The sequence below is a fragment of the Varroa jacobsoni genome, unplaced genomic scaffold, assembly GCF_002532875.2.
Source record: "Varroa jacobsoni isolate VJ856 unplaced genomic scaffold, vjacob_1.0 scaffold_243, whole genome shotgun sequence".
Lineage (NCBI taxonomy): Eukaryota > Metazoa > Arthropoda > Arachnida > Mesostigmata > Varroidae > Varroa > Varroa jacobsoni.
The window spans coordinates 96,031-115,639 of record NW_019213145.1 but is presented as its reverse complement, the minus strand read 5'-3'; the positions used below and the strand labels follow the sequence as shown (position 1 = coordinate 115,639).

General features: G+C 41.7%; 1 protein-coding gene across 2 annotated transcripts; it reads right to left on the bottom strand.

The window, feature by feature from the left end:
- Positions 1 to 1,839: 1,839 nt before the first annotated feature.
- On the bottom strand, positions 1,840 to 19,237 carry LOC111274012 (acyl-CoA Delta-9 desaturase). Of its 2 annotated transcripts, none has more exons than XM_022856098.2 (6): positions 18,179 to 19,237; positions 10,270 to 10,400; positions 8,057 to 8,262; positions 7,608 to 7,718; positions 3,135 to 3,387; positions 1,840 to 2,827 (listed from the first exon to the last, which is right to left on the bottom strand). In XM_022856098.2, exons 1-6 carry the CDS (start codon positions 18,339 to 18,341, stop codon positions 2,732 to 2,734), a joined length of 960 nt encoding a protein of 319 aa, XP_022711833.1. In that variant the 5' UTR covers positions 18,342 to 19,237; the 3' UTR covers positions 1,840 to 2,731. The 2 variants fall into 2 exon arrangements, with proteins under 2 accessions (XP_022711833.1, XP_022711835.1); XM_022856100.2 differs by lacking the exon at positions 18,179 to 19,237 and adding an exon at positions 17,712 to 17,733.
- Positions 19,238 to 19,609: the final 372 nt, after the last annotated feature.

The window sequence follows — 19,609 nt, the reverse complement described above, 5'->3', positions numbered from 1 at the left end:
AAGGCTTCCACGGATAGACAACTGGACCATACGGCGACTGTGAACGAAGCGATCGATGCCTATTTGAACACGACGCGAACACAGCATATTATTCTGGTTTTTAAACTATTTAACCATATCTTGTTTAATAATGACACTTCGATTGAGTTTGAAATAATGAAAGAAACGAATATGAAAGGAAGGTTTAAACGAATCGCGAGTCGAATAAAATGGTTCAGCCGTTCGCGTTGAGGTGCACGATGTACACGTTGGAAAGATTGGTGGAAAGGTTGGCTTGATTTAATGGAGGAAGCAAATGATCCTGAGCACCCATGACAATTTATGTTTAACCAAAAATCGCCTACGACAACCAGAGACGATGATATCTAATAGTGTCGCAACTGTTACCCATGCTGTCGACAATATGCTTACCTTAAGTTTGTTTTTTTACAAAGTTAAGTATCGCCGCTGAGAGTTAATGTAGTCACCCAGAACATATTTCCGCTCTAGAACAAAAATCGATACAGAAAAAAAAACAGCAACAATACCCTGGTAGCATCGACGAAAAGCAAAAGTTCGAACTTGTTATTAATTAAGCACAATATGCATCGTTAAGTAGTTGGGTTTGAGAAATGAAAGTTGAACTTCGAGCTCAACATGTAGTTGAATGATGGAAGGCCTACGGATTATGATTCCAAAGATGGTTCCTATCGAAAACCGGATGATCCGGACTGTGGTGGACTCGAAGTAGGATACAAAAAAACTGGTTTAATTTACTACGCGTATGTTTCATTTACTTGTACAGGCTTCTTTTTTAGTTCGCTTCGATAATGCCTGTCATAGCACATATATCCCGATTTCTAAACAATACCCGACTTGCCAACACTTCCTTGTCTTTATAGCCTCACAAATTTTTTTAATCTCTACTTTTAGCTTTATCTGTCTCCCAGCCTTTTAATAAGAGCCTTCCGCTACGGTTTAGAAGTCTTTTAGGGGAAGGCTATACCCAAAAAGATTTTTGCCTTCATTCGTTAACTGCATTGCAGGACAGAGATTGTCCTGGGAAAACCAGTATACAACCGTGTTCTTTTCCTAAGCAACATAGTCGTCAAACGATATAATGCTGAATGCAACATATCTATGTTTTTTACCTTCTTTTGTCTACATCACACAATGACCTCACATTTGAGGAGAATTTAAAAAAATGCCCCAATTTTTTATTTCTCTTCGATACGATTGGTCTTCCTTGACCAGGAAGAAGCTTGTACATATTTTCGTATATAGGCAAAATCATCGCAACTCGTCAGTCTAAAATATTGACTATCAAATAACGCATGTAATAGTAGTGATTATTCCATACCATTAATAGTAAATATCCTTTTCGTCAACATAAGAGTAGCCGGCGGCATCTAAGGGAGCGAGGAAGCTGAAGACTGTTGAATTCTAATTCATCATAAAAAATTAATAATCATATGGTATGCACTTTAACTCATAATATGAAGGACTTCTCGACACGTTGCCGTTAAATAGGAACGGTCGTTAGATTTAGTAGGTGTAGCACACATACGGTCAAACAGGGTCCGCTGTGACGAGTCATTCTAGCAGAAACTAAATAAAAAGTAGTCGCAGAGCTTTAAGAAGTCAATGAGGTCCGCTAGTAAACTATTCTAATACTAATTATTCTAATTATATAAATTCTAACTTTGATTATAGTTATATATAATAATAATGAATGTGCTACATTGAATATTCGACCTGGATATCTGTAAATATGACGATGATCCAAAAAGTAGAACGAATCGATAGTGAACGCTTGTTACCTGAATAGCTGTCAGTTTCTCAGATAAGACGTCATGATCATCAGAAAGGCTTAGTAGGCAATTTATTTGAGGTCACTCTTTAGTCGTACTTAGTCGATTCTAAAACTGGAAATTTTCGTTAGCACAAGAGTTTATCGAAATTCTTTGAAGACACATAGCGACGCAATACACTGAACCTGCGATTTGGGTTTACTGAACAATTTTACCTGAAATAAGCTTCAAATATTTGAGACAACAAAGATTTTTCCGTTCTAACTTAAAACTTCATTTTACCAGCTGAACCAATTTATGCTTCTGCGTCTGTTACGAAAGCAATCTTAATTTTAAAATTATACAATTTTTAAGCGCACACCCTTCCAAGTGCGAATATTTTAGATATCACCAGTGAAATGCTGACGTAAACACGCTGTGAAGGGAAAACCACATCTTGTTTAAAATATTTAACGAATAAGTCATAACTAAGAATAAAGCATAACACTCGCATGCACATCTGAATAAATAAACAATGTTTTTGTTTAGAAACATGGATTTATGTAAAAACGTGTATCGTATAACTTATTTGTTAATCTCTAGGACATCCTTCGTCCTCTCGTTCAGCAACAGTAACACAGTTTAAGTACAGACTGGACTCTCCAGTATTGTTCGTTGTTTTTCGACTCATTTTTGCACAACTACGCTTCTTTATATTTGATTATCTGTCACCATTTGCGCGTTCTTTCCGCCTCACGCGTTGTTTAGTTTAGACGAAACGTACAATTGTCGAAAACAGCTTCAGGGAGCAAACAGGCTGACTGGCCGCATCTGGTGGCGTTTCTCATTAGTCCTCTCCTCACTTCTCATCAATTAATCAATTATACATAAAGCATCACCTAGTTACAGGCATTATTTGTGCATAGCTAAGTTTTCAGCCAGATTTATATAATTTTTATCTCTCAATATTCTTTCTCTTCGTCAGGATCGTAGTGATGGTGACTGGATCCAGCACCAGTTCTCATTATACGCGCCCTTATCGTTTCAGGGGCAACCACCTAAACAAACAAAAACAAACACAACCGTGCTGTTTAGTTTCTTTCATCTAGGTTTTCAACCGAATGTACACAGAAAGACAAAATAGAATATCAATGGACCTCATGTAAGCAGGCAGTTGCAATTCGAGAATTTGCCGCTGCAACGAAAAAATCCATTTAAGCATTTGCAAGCATCAAGCTAGGTTCAGTTATGAAATATTATTGAGGACTGTTTGAAGCAGACTACACGATTTTCCAAAAGTAATAACTTTGCCCGCTTTAATCTTGCCATTTTAATAGATAGGAAAGATATACCGCCGATACATACTCTGCAGTCATATGCCTGGCCGATAAATTTCATGGCGTCGATAAAGAGCGTTGTTATATTCAGCGTATAGGGGACTTCGGCTGCTTTGTAATCGTAGGGGAATGTATGGTGGTAATTGTGCCATCCCTCACCGTTAGCGCCTAGACTCACTGCCCAGTTTTCGACTGGGTTAATATGAATGTCATAGGGCCTTTGGCCCCACATGTGTGCAGCAGAATTGACCAACCATGTCATGTTCAAGCACCAGCAGTACCTGTACAAAAAGAAGATGATTAAAATTAGAGAAGACTGAACACAGTTACCTTCTAACTAATTGTTACAACTAACTCATTTATGTAACGTCTTTCATCAAAGTCACGAGTGTGCTAATGACAAATTTTCGTTAGGTGGTAGTACACCAGATGATGCCCTACATATTTGTAGCGATATTGTAACAGTGCTTTAATTAAAGGTGATATTGAATAGAACTGTTTACCATGGGGTTAACTTCGGCAGGGCCAACTAAATGGCAGGGCCATAATTTCACTCGTAAAATTTTTTTGTGAGTACCGTGGTAGCCTAACCGACTGACGGGCATGCTACCACAGCAGTTTAAATGTTAGTGTTGGCCTGATAGTTGGAAAAATTGATAATAAAAAATATTAGAAATTAAAACATTTAGGAATAGTTGCTTGTATAATTGCCCTACAGTATCATAGATCTGTTAGGGAAATCTTATATAGGCCCAGTAAAACTCACTCAGATAAGACTCCTAATGGAAACGAATTCCTAATGTTATGTCTAAAGATAGGGGATTGCGAGGACTATCCTCTAAGACTAATCATTGGTAATGCTCAACCAAGCATTCGTTGGACGCTGTTTAAACCGGATAATGTCCTGGCTACTAAGGGTAATAATGTAATATTCATACATGTAACAATTTGGTGAGCTTATGGACTAATAGAGTGATAGAATGGTCCTGTTAAACCACCGTTGATAAACAAAGAGAAAAATGCTTATATCAAATTATCAGATCACACTTCTGAGGAGGAGTCATCGCAAACCAGAAGCACTATCCTTAAAGCCATGTAGTTACATATAGCCTTGGCCTTAAGCGATATCCGCTCGGAATGCCCACTTTCATGCTTCCATGTTATAATCAGAAGTGTCTTGGACTGACTGCATTATACAATCCTAAATTAAATAGCGTCGTGCAAACATCAGCCCAGTCGTCAATGACAGGAACATCGGTGGGAAGCAGTCTGGTATTAGGTGAACATGTAAACCATTGACGCTTTCGAGAGTCAAACGGCAGTCATTTCATTCCATAATTTGCCACATATAAGAAGCCGGATATTATTGCAGAGAACAACACTAGCCCGCACATCGAGCACTCATTCAATCAGGACCGGCTTGCGACAACATATTATGAATGTTACACAGACGGCAAAACCAAGTACTCTCTTAATGCTGAGGTAACCCCGTGGAATAATAATTTTTTTCTGTGCGACGTACACTATATAGATATGTTAGCCTGCGATCCGTTAATCTTCTAAATGTGACCCGCATTAATGTTGCCAAAAATCATCAAAGTCATTTCGAGGCATCTTGTTATCATTTCAACAATCGCATGATAGCGAACTTGTGTAACAACCATATAATATGCGTCTAACGTAACCTTTCGCAAACTCCGCAAGACGTTTGTAAGAACGCGAAACTCTTCATTTGCTACCATGTTTTTATCTCTAGTCAGTGTCTCCGCAACCATATATATTCGACAGTGCTCATTCGAACCATTCCTTAGAAGCGATTGCATCCTATCTCTGGTTTTCCGATGCGTCCGTTTTAGCGTCACACACAAATACATAAACATATCTAGCAACAGCGGCGGCTCTCTATCGTCTCTTACTGAGGACGGCTCACTCAGTGTCCTCTGTTACACTAAATACAGGTTTGTTTTTCTAGTTCGTTTCTTACGCAATCTTGTTGATTCGAGTAGTCCAGCAGCGGCAACTAGACTGCCCCTTTCAAGTGGCGCTATTTCTACGCCACAGTGGCGTACTCCTCACGCCATCTAAGACTCACTTCCGTTCATCGAAATCAGACGAGATGCAATGAAACGCTTTCGTCGCCGCCGCCGTCGCTACTGTCGTGAACTTTGATACAGATAGCAGCGACGGAGCATACATGTGCTTAAATTAATATAGGTAGTACCCAGAAGCCGAATTGCACCGGGCAGTTGGGGAGCAAGCATGTGCGAGCAATCGAATATATTTTTATATATAACCTTGAACTAGTTAAAAGGACGGACTGTTTTATAGATGCCAACTTTGAAGTTCTACGCGCCTCTTGTCTGCATATTGTGATGAAATAACCAGCCCAGGGTGTTGCGCTCTTTTCTGTTGATTTACTGATTCAAACGATGCCAGTTTCTTCTCACTGGTAATAATATAATGGATTGTAGTATTAGCCCATGGAGCTTTGCTATTATAGCACTTCTGTCAGGTAGCAGCATCAACGACATTGCGCCGGCAACTTTTCAACTCGTTAGTTGTTTTCTGGCCATAGCCACTTCTGACTGTTTCTGCTATTGCCGTGTCACTAAAGACAACCCAGCCCGAAGCGAGGCAATTGTGTTTCCGCCATGGTGGTGTCTTGTCAGTGAAAAGGATGGTCTCGATTGATAGGTCATCGGTCGATCGAGGTGAATATAGTTAAATTTGTTTAATTGAGCTTAGTTTCACTTCTCGAGTAAAATTTGCTATGTCGCAGTAGTTAGGCAACGCTACAACTAGCGCCATATTATACGAGTCGACTAGAGGGACGCTTCATACTTGGTCGACATCAATAAAGAAATTACTGTTAGTAGAGTTTCTGACGAATCCTCTACCAATGCAAAACGCGACGGGTAGATTAGGCGCGGCCAGCGCCAGCGTCACGAAACAGAGCTACTAGTGCATAGTACAGCGTCATGGATATCGAATGGGGCCGCGGATGAATTCAGAGGAAACTGGAAGAGGTCGACCTAGCACTCCAATAGGTTCAATGGGTTTGTAGAATCGCTACGGGATGAGACTGCGGACAAAAAAAAAGCCATTGAGCGAAACAGTGAAAGAGACGCTAGCCGAGTTATTCTAATATCGTGGACCTATCGGCCCACTCAGCTGTCTGAGGCATTGGCTAAATTTAACAGGTTTCTGCAAACGGTACTGATTGTAATAGTAATGGTAGCCGCTATTAGGTTAGGTCAAGGATCAACAATGGAAATGACATGGCGTAAAAATTCTTTAGAAACTTCCGGTTGTAGGTGGCAGGAAAGCTCTATGATTTCGGTAAGAACAAGCTAACAAAAATGTTTTGCTATTATTTGCTAACAAAAATGTCAGCTAGAGGGCCGGATTGCAACAACTATGAAATCTTGTATTCATACTGTATATTTGTCTCTAATTACTCGTGACATGTTCCGAACTCGGGCGTTCTAAAGAGTGGATAGCTTTGGAGAAGTTAGACTAACTAGGGTAATGGCTTTAGCGGCTAAGTGACTCTACGCATCGCTTCATATTTCTACATGCAGAGCCTAGGCTCGTTCGTCAGGGTTTGACTTGCCAAACATATGTACAGAGAATCAAGCTAATGTAGCGCTTCCATTAGAAGATAGTTATTAGTTTTGCTCGACTCAATCACGCATTTAATCGTTTGTTAGGTTTCAGCTTATGTAAATGGTTTCAACTCCCCCCCCCCCCCTTATAATTACCTGTAAACCGTCATTTGATATTAACAAAGAATATGTGAGCGGCCAATTGTCTCTGGTGGTCTCTTATAGTATACATTGCAAACTGATCTTCATCGCATCGATTCAATCATGAATCGAAACAAAAACCTTAAGTTCATTAGCAGGAACCGCATGATATTTTTATTATTTGACAAAGCTTTTTAGCGTTTTTTTCAGTAAAATTCGATATCTACTGTAATGGCGAAGGTGTCGTGTCGTGGAAACAATTCAGCCGGCTGACTCTTATCATACTTAGATATTTCATTTAAGGAGTAGGTAATATTGGATACTATCTTTATTGTTATACTCTTATGAATCGTTCATCTAGGTTTTCGTTCAGTTGTAGTAAAATCGAGCTGATTTGCGAGCAGTTTGCGAAACAGTCTTTATTTGTGAGATAAATTTGTTTTGACTGCAATGATAACGTGTGAGTGTTACGCAACGTGTATTTTTTTTCCACGGACTATAGCATCATCTAAAAATCGTAGTTTGGTGCTTATACGGTACAGATCTGTCATATGAAAGAAACGCCAGATAGATTTTTTGTTGAGCTTTAAACCTGTAACCCTATGCTGTAAATTAAAAACATCGCCAAGTGTTTCATACATATATATATATTAGTTCTTCCTTGGAAAAGCGCGCCCACATTTCTATCCTTGTTGCACAGCAATTTTGTCTGCCTATCTTCTCGCTAATTATGCTTATCGCTGAGATACACGTACCTCCACATTGCGCAGACGAAGAACGCGTTCATAAGCGTTTCACCGAAGAGCACTATTGGAATCGATGTTGGTAAGATGAAGCACATAAAGATAGCCAGGGAGGGGTAGTACCTGAAATGCGGTAACGATTTTTAGATATTTTCTGGTAATTATTACGGTAATAAGTAACATAATACAATAATAATGTGTAAAAAAAGCAAGCGGATGGCGTACTCCTAACTTTCCTCTTGTTACCATGATATCATGTCAACGTAGCAAAATGACTTGTTATAGATGACCAGTCGGTTTCCGACCCAATTTTTGTTATTGGACCACAACGGGAGCTGCTATATTGCAGATCTATAAATGGTCTATTGCAGTCTGTCGCACTATTTTGCCAACGTCAACTGGCGTCTCTAAATCTTGAAATACTAGTCGACTACCTAGGCTACTGCTCAAACAACACCTACTTTTTTTGGAAACGGACGATGGGGTCTTCAAGAAGATCATCCATTTTCACTTTGGAGCCCTTAGTAATGACGTCAGGATGTTTTTTGCATAGAAGCCAACCGACATGCGCAAAGAAGAAGCCCCTGGTGGCATTGTGCGGGTCAGCGTCGGTCTCGGAGAACTTATGGTGTACCCGATGATCTCGGCTCCACTCAAATATGCTATTCTACAATCGTAAAGAACCGAAAGGAAATTTCGTAAAATTTAACAAAATAACGTGAAGGAATTCTACTGAAGGAAAATATGCCTATATAGTACCTCGTATGCATCTTATTATGCACGAACCTATGCTACATCCGTCAAATGGCTTGCTTGAGTTTTTACTTGTTTTCATCTTTACTTGTGAAACACAGACGAATGCATTAGGATTGTGGCGTTGTGTCTCAAATATTAGTCGACGCCAGCTTGCTAACGCAATGTCAGTAACAAAGCGATCAGATGTGTTACCAAATCTCGTTTATATACTCCATTAATGGTGGAGCTGTGACACGTACTTATGTTCAATGCCTTGTAACTGTTCGTATAAATCGTGCTCACGCCAACAGTAAAGAAAAAAACAAGTCTCTTCTCGAAAGTATTCCACTAGGCGTATAATCGATAAACTATGACAAACCTGTTACATGTTACTAATCGAATCATAACTATGGCGTGACCCATATCGGCGATTTACCGCCGATCGTGCGGGGTGCCAGGCAGACAAAACGTTGCTCTGCCAACACCAGATCACTTCTCAGTAATAGCGGCAAAGGCCGCCGCGACAGCTGGGAAAGTCGACGAATTTGTCGGACCTGTTATTAAGCTGGGTTATAACGGTTAATTGGCAGGACGCTTCCTTCCTACAACGACGACGTTTTTCGTCCGTAGATTGTTGTGGCTACCCAATCAGCTATAGAGCGAATTAGGCAGCTGGCAAGCCATTCTGTTGAATATAGGCAGAATAGTTTAAGATGCACCAAGGAAGTCCTATAGCATGTTCCTTGTCACCTTCTTCATCGAAGCAACCTCTGCTGATCTACCGCTGTTGAATCCGATCTGGCTACCAAATCTTACTTATGCTCGCTCCGATATTACCATTATGTTACAAAGATTCTGCAATTTTCTCTGCTTAGAAAAACAGTTCATATTTCATAGGGCGGAGATTTTCTAAAGACACTGCGTAACGCTTCTATAGGTTTGAGCTACCTGGTTCATAGGTTCAATGAAATAAATATTTCATTCATTCATTTCCTATTGTAATATTTTTTACATTAAAGAGGCACAGAAAAATCACTACTGAAAATAATTGACAGAACGCACATGTTGTAGAATGATAAGATCTAACTCAGAACTGAACTCATAACTCCTGGACTAATCTGAGACTCTTTGTAAGCGTCGTCTCATTCCCAAACAACTCGAAGAAAATTCACACCATTACCGAGGAACTGACCTACTCAGAACGTAATATTTAATGTTATCTAAACTGACATTAATATCTGAATCTCAGGTTGTAGTGCTTAGATCGTAACGTTGGTTCCGCTGTGTCTATGGAGGGTAAATCTGTCCCTTCTAAAGCACCTCAACGCGTATTTCAGTAAAAGTCCGCTGGGTGCTTCGTCCTTCTCCAAAACTGGTTTCCGAACAAAGTACGCTACACAGATAACTCTCAGTACAATCAGGTCTGCGGTAAATAGCATTGGTTTGGCTCACTGAAGCGCTCGTTTTCAGCTACACTGCTGCTATTTTGACGAAACCGTATCGCTGAGAGAAGAAAAGCGTATACCTAGTTGGTGGCTTTGTAATGCGGATATTGTGAGAAAAGGGTAGAAGGTAAAGTTTCTTCCGTTTCGGAGCGTTTTTGGCTTTCCTCGATACGAAAGCAGTACTGAAAACGCTGTTCTGTGGCCTATGGAATATTACTAGAAAAATCTGCTGAATGGGATTAATTGTCTTTCTTTTCTACAGACAGCCTAGCTGACACGTGACATGGCCTACTAACATTTATAAAAATTCGCTGAATAATAATAATAATACTAATTAGGAGACGCTGATCCTGGCACGTAAGTATAATCTGTTTACAGACAGATTTCACACGCATTTTCATCATCGCATGTAGCAAACATCGTTGCCTTTCTACTGGCGCAAAATGCAAAACGTAAATCATTTCGCTCATTACAATAGAACATATTATAGGTACCTGTAAAGCCATTGTTTGCATAGTTGCAAGGAATACCCGAAGCGGAAATCGAGCCCGATAACTTTTGTGCGACCACAACCGGTGACATCCTGCTGTAATTCCTAGGCCTGACAATACGTATAACACGATTGCTGGGATGCGTCACGAAAACGACAAACAGACCCATGCGTGACCCAGACGACGACGGTGCGAGAATAGACGAAAATCCAAAACAAGCATGTAATACACAAGACGAAACGAAGTGGTATACAGAGTTAGATTTGTTGGCAATTAAAAACGCTATAGTCTGCTAAGGGATGAGAAAAAATTGTGTTTATGGTGGAGGACCCGTGTATGCGCTATCGGTATTGACGGTCCTTTAAACGGACGATAAAGGCGATAAAGACATTATGATGATTGGAACTGAGTGTTAGGCTCTTGAATTTTAAGTGCGTGAAAGAACTCCTATGTATTGGTTACTTTTAATTATGTTGTTATGACAACCGTTTGCCTCATATACAAAATTACAAATCGCGGAAAAAATACGGAGAGAATGCGATTTTATCGTGTAAATTCAGCTCATGTTGTTCGTCTCCACTCACACTGCCGAAGGCTAGAATGTTTTTCTGTCGCGGCCACCGTTTGTACCTACCTTGCGTACCTTAAGCCACCTAGTAACATAATTACGACTCTGTTTTGGCATGCAATTAATTATTTCATAATTAACTTCTAGATCGTTACATAATTTGATCAAATTATAATTACAACAAGAAAGTTGCGATATTAACAGGCGCTTCTATCGCAATCTACGCTTTCATTATATTTAAATCATGCTCGTAAACATTGAATTACAGTTGTTTTTCATTGAACTTGATTAATTATTGCGTAATGCTCGCAGAATGACCACTCATCGCGCATTACAAGATGTCGATTTCGTTTTTTTTCCGGTTTGATTTTATTTTTGTTAAAAAATGATCGGGGCCAGGGATGTGTTTCAGTTTTAGACCTATCTTCGGTTAGCCTACTTAACTGACAGAGTCAATAATGGTCGTATTCATCGAATCCGATAGACACCGAACCAGCATTGCAAAATGAGATCCGAAATCAATAAAGTAGACCTGCACCCCAGCCGCACGAAGCCTCTGTTGGATCTCTGGTGCCGGTTCCCTTAATCTGACTCACTCCTTTCCGTACGTACATCCCATCCGCCACACCCGAACAAAATGATCAATATCATCAGCATTCACCGTAGCATTTGTTCAGTCCTTTACTGTTTTTGTTATTCTACTAATGGATCAAGTAGACGCTGTATAACGTTCGCGTCGCATTCCGGCTGCCAACGACGGGCTGAAATCCCGTTAAGCCGATAACCTCTAGTACCGATACTGGCGCCGCCAGGAAATTAAGGAAACCTTTTCTGGCTGTCAGCACATCAGGTGCGGCGCGAAAACTACCTAGCTCAGCGATCATCGGAAAAACACCGCATACGACGGCATAACGTAAGATTTTCATGTGATACGGCGACGCGTTATTATACACATGTGCAAACGTATGCCACGGCCGACGTATAGTTAGCAACAGACCCACTACCAGAGTTCATGTAGGTGTCCCAGCGACGACGCATTCGCAACAGAGGCAGCGGTGACGCGTGTTTCGAACATCCGAAAGTGGTATAGTTGCTATTCCATAACGATCAAAAAGTTCAATACAACGACTCTTCCAGTGATTGACTAGAAAAATCGATGGATACGTTGTATATATATAAAACGCGATTTTCCAAACGAGAAATTATTTCATCTGTTTTTCTTTGTTATCAGGCCTTCATTTTTCTTCTCGATGATATGACACTAGGGGTGGAATCGTCGCGTGAAATATGTGACGCGCCAGACAAGCTTCACCAGAAATAGTAGGAGTCAAAAACGCCAAAGCAGCCAAGAGAACCATCAGAACGCAGAGTCAGTAGGCAAAAATTACTGTCATATGAGGCAAGTGATAAATAGGGTATCATATCCTAGGGATAATTTTTTCTCCGATGTTTGATTGATCGTTGACGCCTTGTCGATGCTGACGACAAGGGATATTCGGCGGATCCTTTCACGTTCAGCCTCGAACGGATAGCCGGTGGCATTTTGTTGCTTGGTCAACAATACACGGCGAAATGCCGTAGCGAACCGTGAACGGCATACAGCCAAGGGCTGCTATCATCTTTAGGGCTTCACCTGACCTCGGTGTGGAGCACCTTTTAGGCTAATCACCCATACGTTCAGCTGTGCCAATAAATAGGCACACCGTCGTGAAACCTTCGTCTATCAATTTTCGACTCCTAATGAGCTGACACTCCCGTCAGGACTGGACTACCCGTAGTATTCGCACAAGCATTGGTTGCAGAAAGTTCTAGCTAATTGATGGTATCAGGTCTTCAAAATGTAACGGACGGCAGATGAAGCTGTGGCGGCATCGCTGACCTCGTGAACAACGAACGGTGATGCTTGACACGATGGATGTCCATCATTCATTTTAGGGTGATTTATATCTATGTCTCTGAGGTAGAAATACTATGGTTTCATCGATATCTATTTCAGGAAGGTAGCGGCAGCAGACCTTTTATCCGGTCTATTTTCGGCGGTTGGCGGTGGTTCATTAAAACTGCGTGACGCAGGTACAAGGGCTTTTCATATGTGAACGTCGTTTGTCAACGTGTCGCAGACATTGTACAAACATTACGGAGCCTATTGTTGTTATTATCACGTACGCGCGCGATTGTAATGACAGTAAGTACGACAATCATACACCATCTATTAATCAGCCCATGGCACTCACAGGGTTTAAAGTCGCACGCACTGCATTGTATTATCTATGGATTAGAGATTAAGTTGTGCACCAATTGTAAAATGCGAACGTCGTTAAATCGTTGAAAAACGTGTTCGCTGTTCGCGGACGTCGAGTTTGCAGGATCGAAAAATTCTGCGACAGGAAACACTGGAAAGTATGTAGAAGTAAAAAGCCGCGAAGGAGGAACTGCACACAAGCACTTTATGAAACACATGCGAAAGTAAACGCTGTGACCTTGAAACGCACAGCCTAGAGAAAAACACGTGACTGTCAACCATGTATATCAACGATGCTTATAGGTTTTTTGCTCAACTGCACAGTGTTTCACTATTAACCTAGTTAATAATTGGAACAAAGCACACATATGCATTTGTTTTCTCTCTCTCTCTCTCTCTCTATATATATATATATATACATATATGTTATCTATTTTCCCTCTGTTCCGCCGTGTAGCACTCTATCAGACGGCTGGCTCCGAGAACGAAACGAAGTGTCTCTACGCCCCGGTTTGAACCTAGACCACAATGTGTCCCTACGATTAGCAGGCAAATGTGTTACCCACTAGGCTATCACAGAATCTATATTAGTTATCATACTATTAGTGATAGCAGGATTCATTGTTCCTTGATTAGCAGGTATCTGTTAGAAGAGCATGAGTAAATGGAGCGAGGAAGCCGTCCTAGCAGATTTCGAGGCAATGAGAGGTAGCAAACAATGCCAAAGACTTGCTGCAGAAGCTGGCCATCTAGGGTCGGCTAAAATGGGCAGGTGGTGCGTTTCCTTGCTTGGTACCAGTTAGAAATGGAGATCACCATGTTCTATGTCGAATAAATAGTATTGAACTCTATAGAAATATTGCCTATAATCTATCTAATACATTGCGCAAAAAATTATGACATAATTTTTTGCGTAGTGTATTAGCGTATCCCGCTAATGGACATTTTCCCGCTTGATGAAGAATCACACGAGTTACAAGTAAAAATATGCTGTACACTTACAACCGTGACACCAACACGTTTATGGTTCTATGCGCGGCTTATGATGGTTACCCAAGACTAAGGCGCACTTTTAGAGTATGGAAAATTGGCAGAGGGTTTCTTCTTGCCAGATGTCTTTCGACCGCATCTAAAACGATTAGATGATTGGTATAAAGGTAAATATAGTACTTCAAGAAATAGTAGTGTGGGCCGACGACGCTAACGAGTGAGCATCTCATGCTTCGTCTGGAGTGTGACGACCATAATCGCTCCTGATAATTACGTTTTTTTGGGTGCCGCATTCAAATCGAAAACACAAATTAAATGGGCTCGAAAAAAAATTCTCCAATTCTCTATCCGGTCCTGTAATAATATACAACTACTATAGGATAATACGGAAACCAATAAGAGTTTGCTTTCGTATTATACATTTCCTCAGTTTTAGGCTGTTCATTATTTCGAAGTAGATAACTAGACAAAGTCATACGAAGACAATCAGATCGTGATCCAGAAAAGGTCGCCACTTATTGCGACCGGAAGCAAGAATTCAGACGACACTATCGCAGCCTGCGCAGGTAGATATTCGAACCGCTCCCAGCAACCCTCGAAATGGTAGACTAAACTAGGCCCTTGGCCTAGTTCTAGCTACAAGTTGAATGAACTCGTTTCCTACCCTACGCAGACTGGCAAAAGACCCATGGCTGAAGAGTACACCGAGATCACGCTGTATATTTCCGCGCTGCGAGGTCGCGGCATTAAGCGTCTTCTTTATACAATGGTTTTCTGTCTGGCGAGCGGAATGGATCGGGAGCCTTTGGGCGGCACGGTGGCGTCGAGATAAAAATAACCCATGCGACACCAAACGTGTTGACCCATTTTGGCTGACCGTCGTACGTGTAGTAACCTAGAGCTCGCTCATACCTGTGAGTCGTTCTTCTATTTAGAGAGCGTTTTTGTTGTTGTCGTATTCGTCAGTCCAACCTAGACGAAGGACAAACCCGAGCCAATAAAGCATGCTCTTCGAGCATAGACCCAAATAGTGCTATGAGTCTGAGCGGCCAACAGGCCGCTGAGAGATATGGTGTCCAAAAGGTGTAAGATGTTGGCAGGACAATTATACAAATAAAATTTACACAAAGCTATACGACTACTAATACTAAAGTGGACGGCCGGACGTTTCCCTTATCACAAAGACGGTGATGCCTGCGAAAGAAAAGATGAGGCAAGGCGGCGGGTCTAATGAAGTACACGTCTTACTTGAAGAGAGGTGCCGGCTGTGCACTGTGCAAACCTTAATTATAGGTCTCATGTTTTTTCGATGTTCCTAATTGAAGTCCCTTTGATTTAAGTGTTGGGCTAACGTCATTGCACAGAAGCTCGAGTCCTAAGAGCTAGTAGTGTCTGCGAATGACTAGATGTCAGCATGAATATTTAATAAACGTGACAATCAGGCGCCCAGCGATGTAAATAACAAATTACGTTGCAAAACATCAAGCAGTAATTTGTAGATATATTCAACGTTAATAGAGAATGTTTAAAACGATAGAATTAGCCAGTAGAAGTAGGCTACAAGAGTTACAACAAAAGAAGCCTTAATATTGCGTTTTTGGTGTCATCGTATAGATCCTTTAATGTATAACGAGTCACAACAGTAACGCTTGGGGACACTCTAGCGTCAGGTAGCAGCCTAAGCGATTGCCTAATGCTTATTATTATAGAACGCGTTATTTGAATGTTCTAAAATTCAATTGTTTCGCATACTCTTCTACTCAAAAAAATCACTTAACGAAACACGAATAAATGTTCTGTTCCGCCATTGTTACAGTGCAGAAGCAATTGCCTCCGTTACCATTTTGTGAGTTTGTCGCTGTTGATGTCACTGCCTGCTATCATCTGCAACAATGATATAGTTTCAACAGAAATGCTAATACAAATACTAAGGTCATACAACAGATTCTACCTATATACATTGAAAGACGGCCTAAACAGTCAGGCTTTGGTCATTGCAGTAACCATCCCACCCCGCACCTTTCCCTTGTCCGTTCTGCTCCGAAAAGCTGTCGCCATTACGTAACACCGACGGGTGCACATGCTTCAATGCTCTGCGCTATGGACCTCACGTCGTGCGGCCAAAATCCGTCTGATCCGTACTCCGAATCGCGTATTGGCCATGTGAAACGTTTCGCTTTTGGCTCATACGGTGCACGAGAACACGCCTGCGATACGACTAGACATTTCATAAACTACAGTTGTATTTAGTTTGTCCATTCGCGTTTCACAGCAGGTAGTAGGACCGTTATATGCGTGCGCAAACGTTGTGCATAAACTGACACAAGACCGCCGATGACGACCAGCACGATACGCGTATGTTGGCAAGACCCAGCTTGCGATCACTATAGCAATTATAACAGTTATAATGAAAATGTATGTTAAGTTAATAGTAAAGTGAAAGAAAGGCATGGTCGGTTTGCTTGCGAAAGCCCGATCGTACGCGTGTTGCCAATTTCTGAAAAAGCAAATCTCGTAGTAGGCGCCTTAGCATAAACAATAATCGACTGCCATAGTCTATTCGGTAACATTGACTGAGAAAAACGTGCGAGCGTAACTGACCGAAAGACGTTTAAATTCTCAACGGTAAACAGTCACAGACCGCTTGGAACCTGCGGCTTCAATCGCTGCTTTCCGTAGTATCTTCTAAACGACAACAACGACCCTATCGCGACCGAATCGCGCCAACGGAAACCATAAACGTTTTTTCTTCATTGGAAAAAAATTGTTTGCTGTGAAATGATAGCATTTCGTCAACGATGTATCGATTAGCTTGCTCTGGTCTCCGTGCTAGTCTGTAAATTAGTATGAACGAGCTACTACAAAGATATTATTGTTGTCGCTCAATTTTAATTATCTGGGAAAAATATGGGGTAGTAAGGATTGTATATTGACTCCAGTTCAGCTTAGTGCCAATAACGCTATTTTCACTGGGCTTAATTACAATAGGATTTCACTGAATTTAATAACATTGAACGTAATGATTCCTTATCATCCAACGTTAGGCATATATTTCTGGCCTATAACAACAATGGCAGACGTGGCAAACTTGCGTATATTAGACTGTATATAGGCAAAATTTGGTGGACTGCGGAGCAACAACCCACTTTGATTTGATATAACAAAGCTTTTCTGATGCTTTTTAGATCACGAAGTTTGAAAAGTAAGTACCACTAAACGGTCCTTTGATTGTAAGTGGGTTGCTGTTCTAAGCAGTAACGGACCACTGTTTTCTGTTCATAAAAACACTTTTTCCTTTCTAATCTGCCCACTGTAAGCTCATGGAAACCTTACGCTCTAGTAATTTTTTTCTTAGTACTGTATGTGGAATCTGTTGTTGGAATACATTGAAAGGATGACACTGAAGTGTTGAAAAAGGTACTACTTGACCGTCGGATTTAAATTCGTTACTTTAAAGCCAATTCTTCTCCATAGACCAGATACTGTTTTCTAGCTTGTATTGCGTTAGAGACGGGTAGATAAGGCCTTTTGTCTAATTGTTTTTGCAAAAACATCGTTGCGAAAACAGTTATAGCAGGACAAACAGATTGCATATACCTAAATATTCATTATTTCAAATGAGACATGGAAGTAGACCACTCATACCTGTTAGGTACATCAAGAGTATTGATCAAACATATGTGTCGATGTTTACGTCCAGCAATACCGCTTTCATTCGGTTTTACAGTGACTGGTCTCTGTTTGCACAACATAAGATGTATCAAATCTAAAATTTACCACACCAAGTAACCTAAACTCAGTAGCAAAATACGTTACTATCGATCTGTCTGGGTAAATGCTGAATAATGAGAGATCTGCACACTCAACTCGAAATTTAGAGATAGCCTCCCACATCTCGAATCGATGTGTGCACTGTTTGCGCTCTATGCAGTACATCGGGTATACCAGTTGCTTTAATCATGGCTGGGCATAAAAAGCATGAAGCCACCTACGGTATCATTTGAAAGAACAATGAATATTGCGTCCGTAATACTCATTTTTCCCGCATTCCCTCTCGTTCCTTCTTGCTGTTTATTTCGTTTTAACTACCAACCAATTACAATTGGACTAACCTGTAATGCACGTCGACCACATAGCCTGCGTGCACATGAGATAGAATCCATAAACGGCCGCTAGGTGCAGATAGCTCATGAGTATGACGTTCCGCCAAACGATCTGCCTCTTGTATGGGGCAGCTGGAGGGGCTGTCTTTGTAACGGTTGTCGTCACTGACATTTTGCCGTTCGAGCAAGCTTGCTGATCTGACTATGGTAAGCCGGAGTTCGGCGAAGCTCTCCGAAGAGACCTCTGCCCTTCCAACGATAATCGAGTGAAATCAGCGAGAAGATTTGGACGCTTGCCCGGACGCACTGTGCGAAGCGGACAAGGTGTCCTCAACTGATCACAACTGACGTTGAATTTTGTTTGTTTCGAGTCTTTGGCCTCCGTTTGACACTGCTAGATCTTCCGCGTAGTGTAAAGATCAGCTAGTGCTGCGTACCACACAAAGCGCAGTTATACCGTCAACAGTTGAACACCTATTGCAAGCACACTTTTTTCAGGTCGGGTAAGCGCACGTGGTGTGCCTGTGTTCTGCTAGTCCGATATTCGTTACTCGCCAGGTCAGCCTTCAGCTTAGTTTGAGCAACGTTGTCGATGCAGGTCTTCTTGTAGGTTTGGTGAGTCTAGCACGTCTCTCAAAAGGTTATATGCAGCAGGCCCTCCTAAGGACTGCCTCAACAGTGTGACAGCTGGCTGACACGCGATCACTCAACACTCTCTCTAGCGCCCTCGGCGCTGATCTTTGTTGCGTTTGCACTGTTATCGATTACTACAGCGTCTGCTGCTGCCTGCACAGGCAGACCTGACACCTTTACAATTCCGATGTCGCAGCTAGCCCCGTAACTGCTTCGACTGCAACTGTTGTTGATGATCGTGATAATGATGGTGTCATTCGGAGACTCCGGAGAGCGTGTGCCTGCCGCGTGAGGGCAAGGGTGCGCGAACGTAAACGGAAAACAGCAGCTACTGAAAAATGCTCTAGTGACTGTAAAACGTTCTAAACGGCACCACAGCGGGTTCACGCGCCGTTTACCCGACGATGCCGGTATCAGCAGCAGCAACGTTAGTTAGTGACGGACGCCGACGAGGTTTGCCAGCTAGGCTGCTGGTCGGTCTAGCATAGGGGTGGGTGAGCGCGACACGGTCGCAGCATCAGTTCCTTGCTTGGACAGACACGCGCACAACGACACAGTGCGAAAGAGGCGGATATGGAGCGATACGCGAACGCGATACCCTACGCTGACGTCGGCTGGCATCGTCGTGCAAACGCAAAGAGGCGAGGAGGTCGAACGGTGCGCTCTGTATTTTTCTACATAATTGCACCACGTGATGGAAAGAATTGGAACTGGTATGTGCGTTGTCAAGGCGGGATCTGTGAATGACCAATGCAGGACGGACCAATTGTCGGTGGCCAATAGGAATCGTCGTTGGAGCCGGCGATT

Excerpts from the sequence above, each read along its gene's own strand:
- LOC111274012 (XM_022856098.2), bottom strand. The coding sequence starts at position 18,341 with ATGTCAGTGACGACAACCGTTACAAAGACAGCCCCTCCAGCTGCCCCA. Across the intron at positions 8,263-10,269 it reads TGCAAACAATGGCTTTACAG|AATAGCATATTTGAGTGGAG; the intron begins GTACCTATAATA and ends TTACGATTGTAG. Across the intron at positions 7,719-8,056 it reads ATCGTCCGTTTCCAAAAAAA|GTACTACCCCTCCCTGGCTA; the intron begins GTAGGTGTTGTT and ends ACCGCATTTCAG.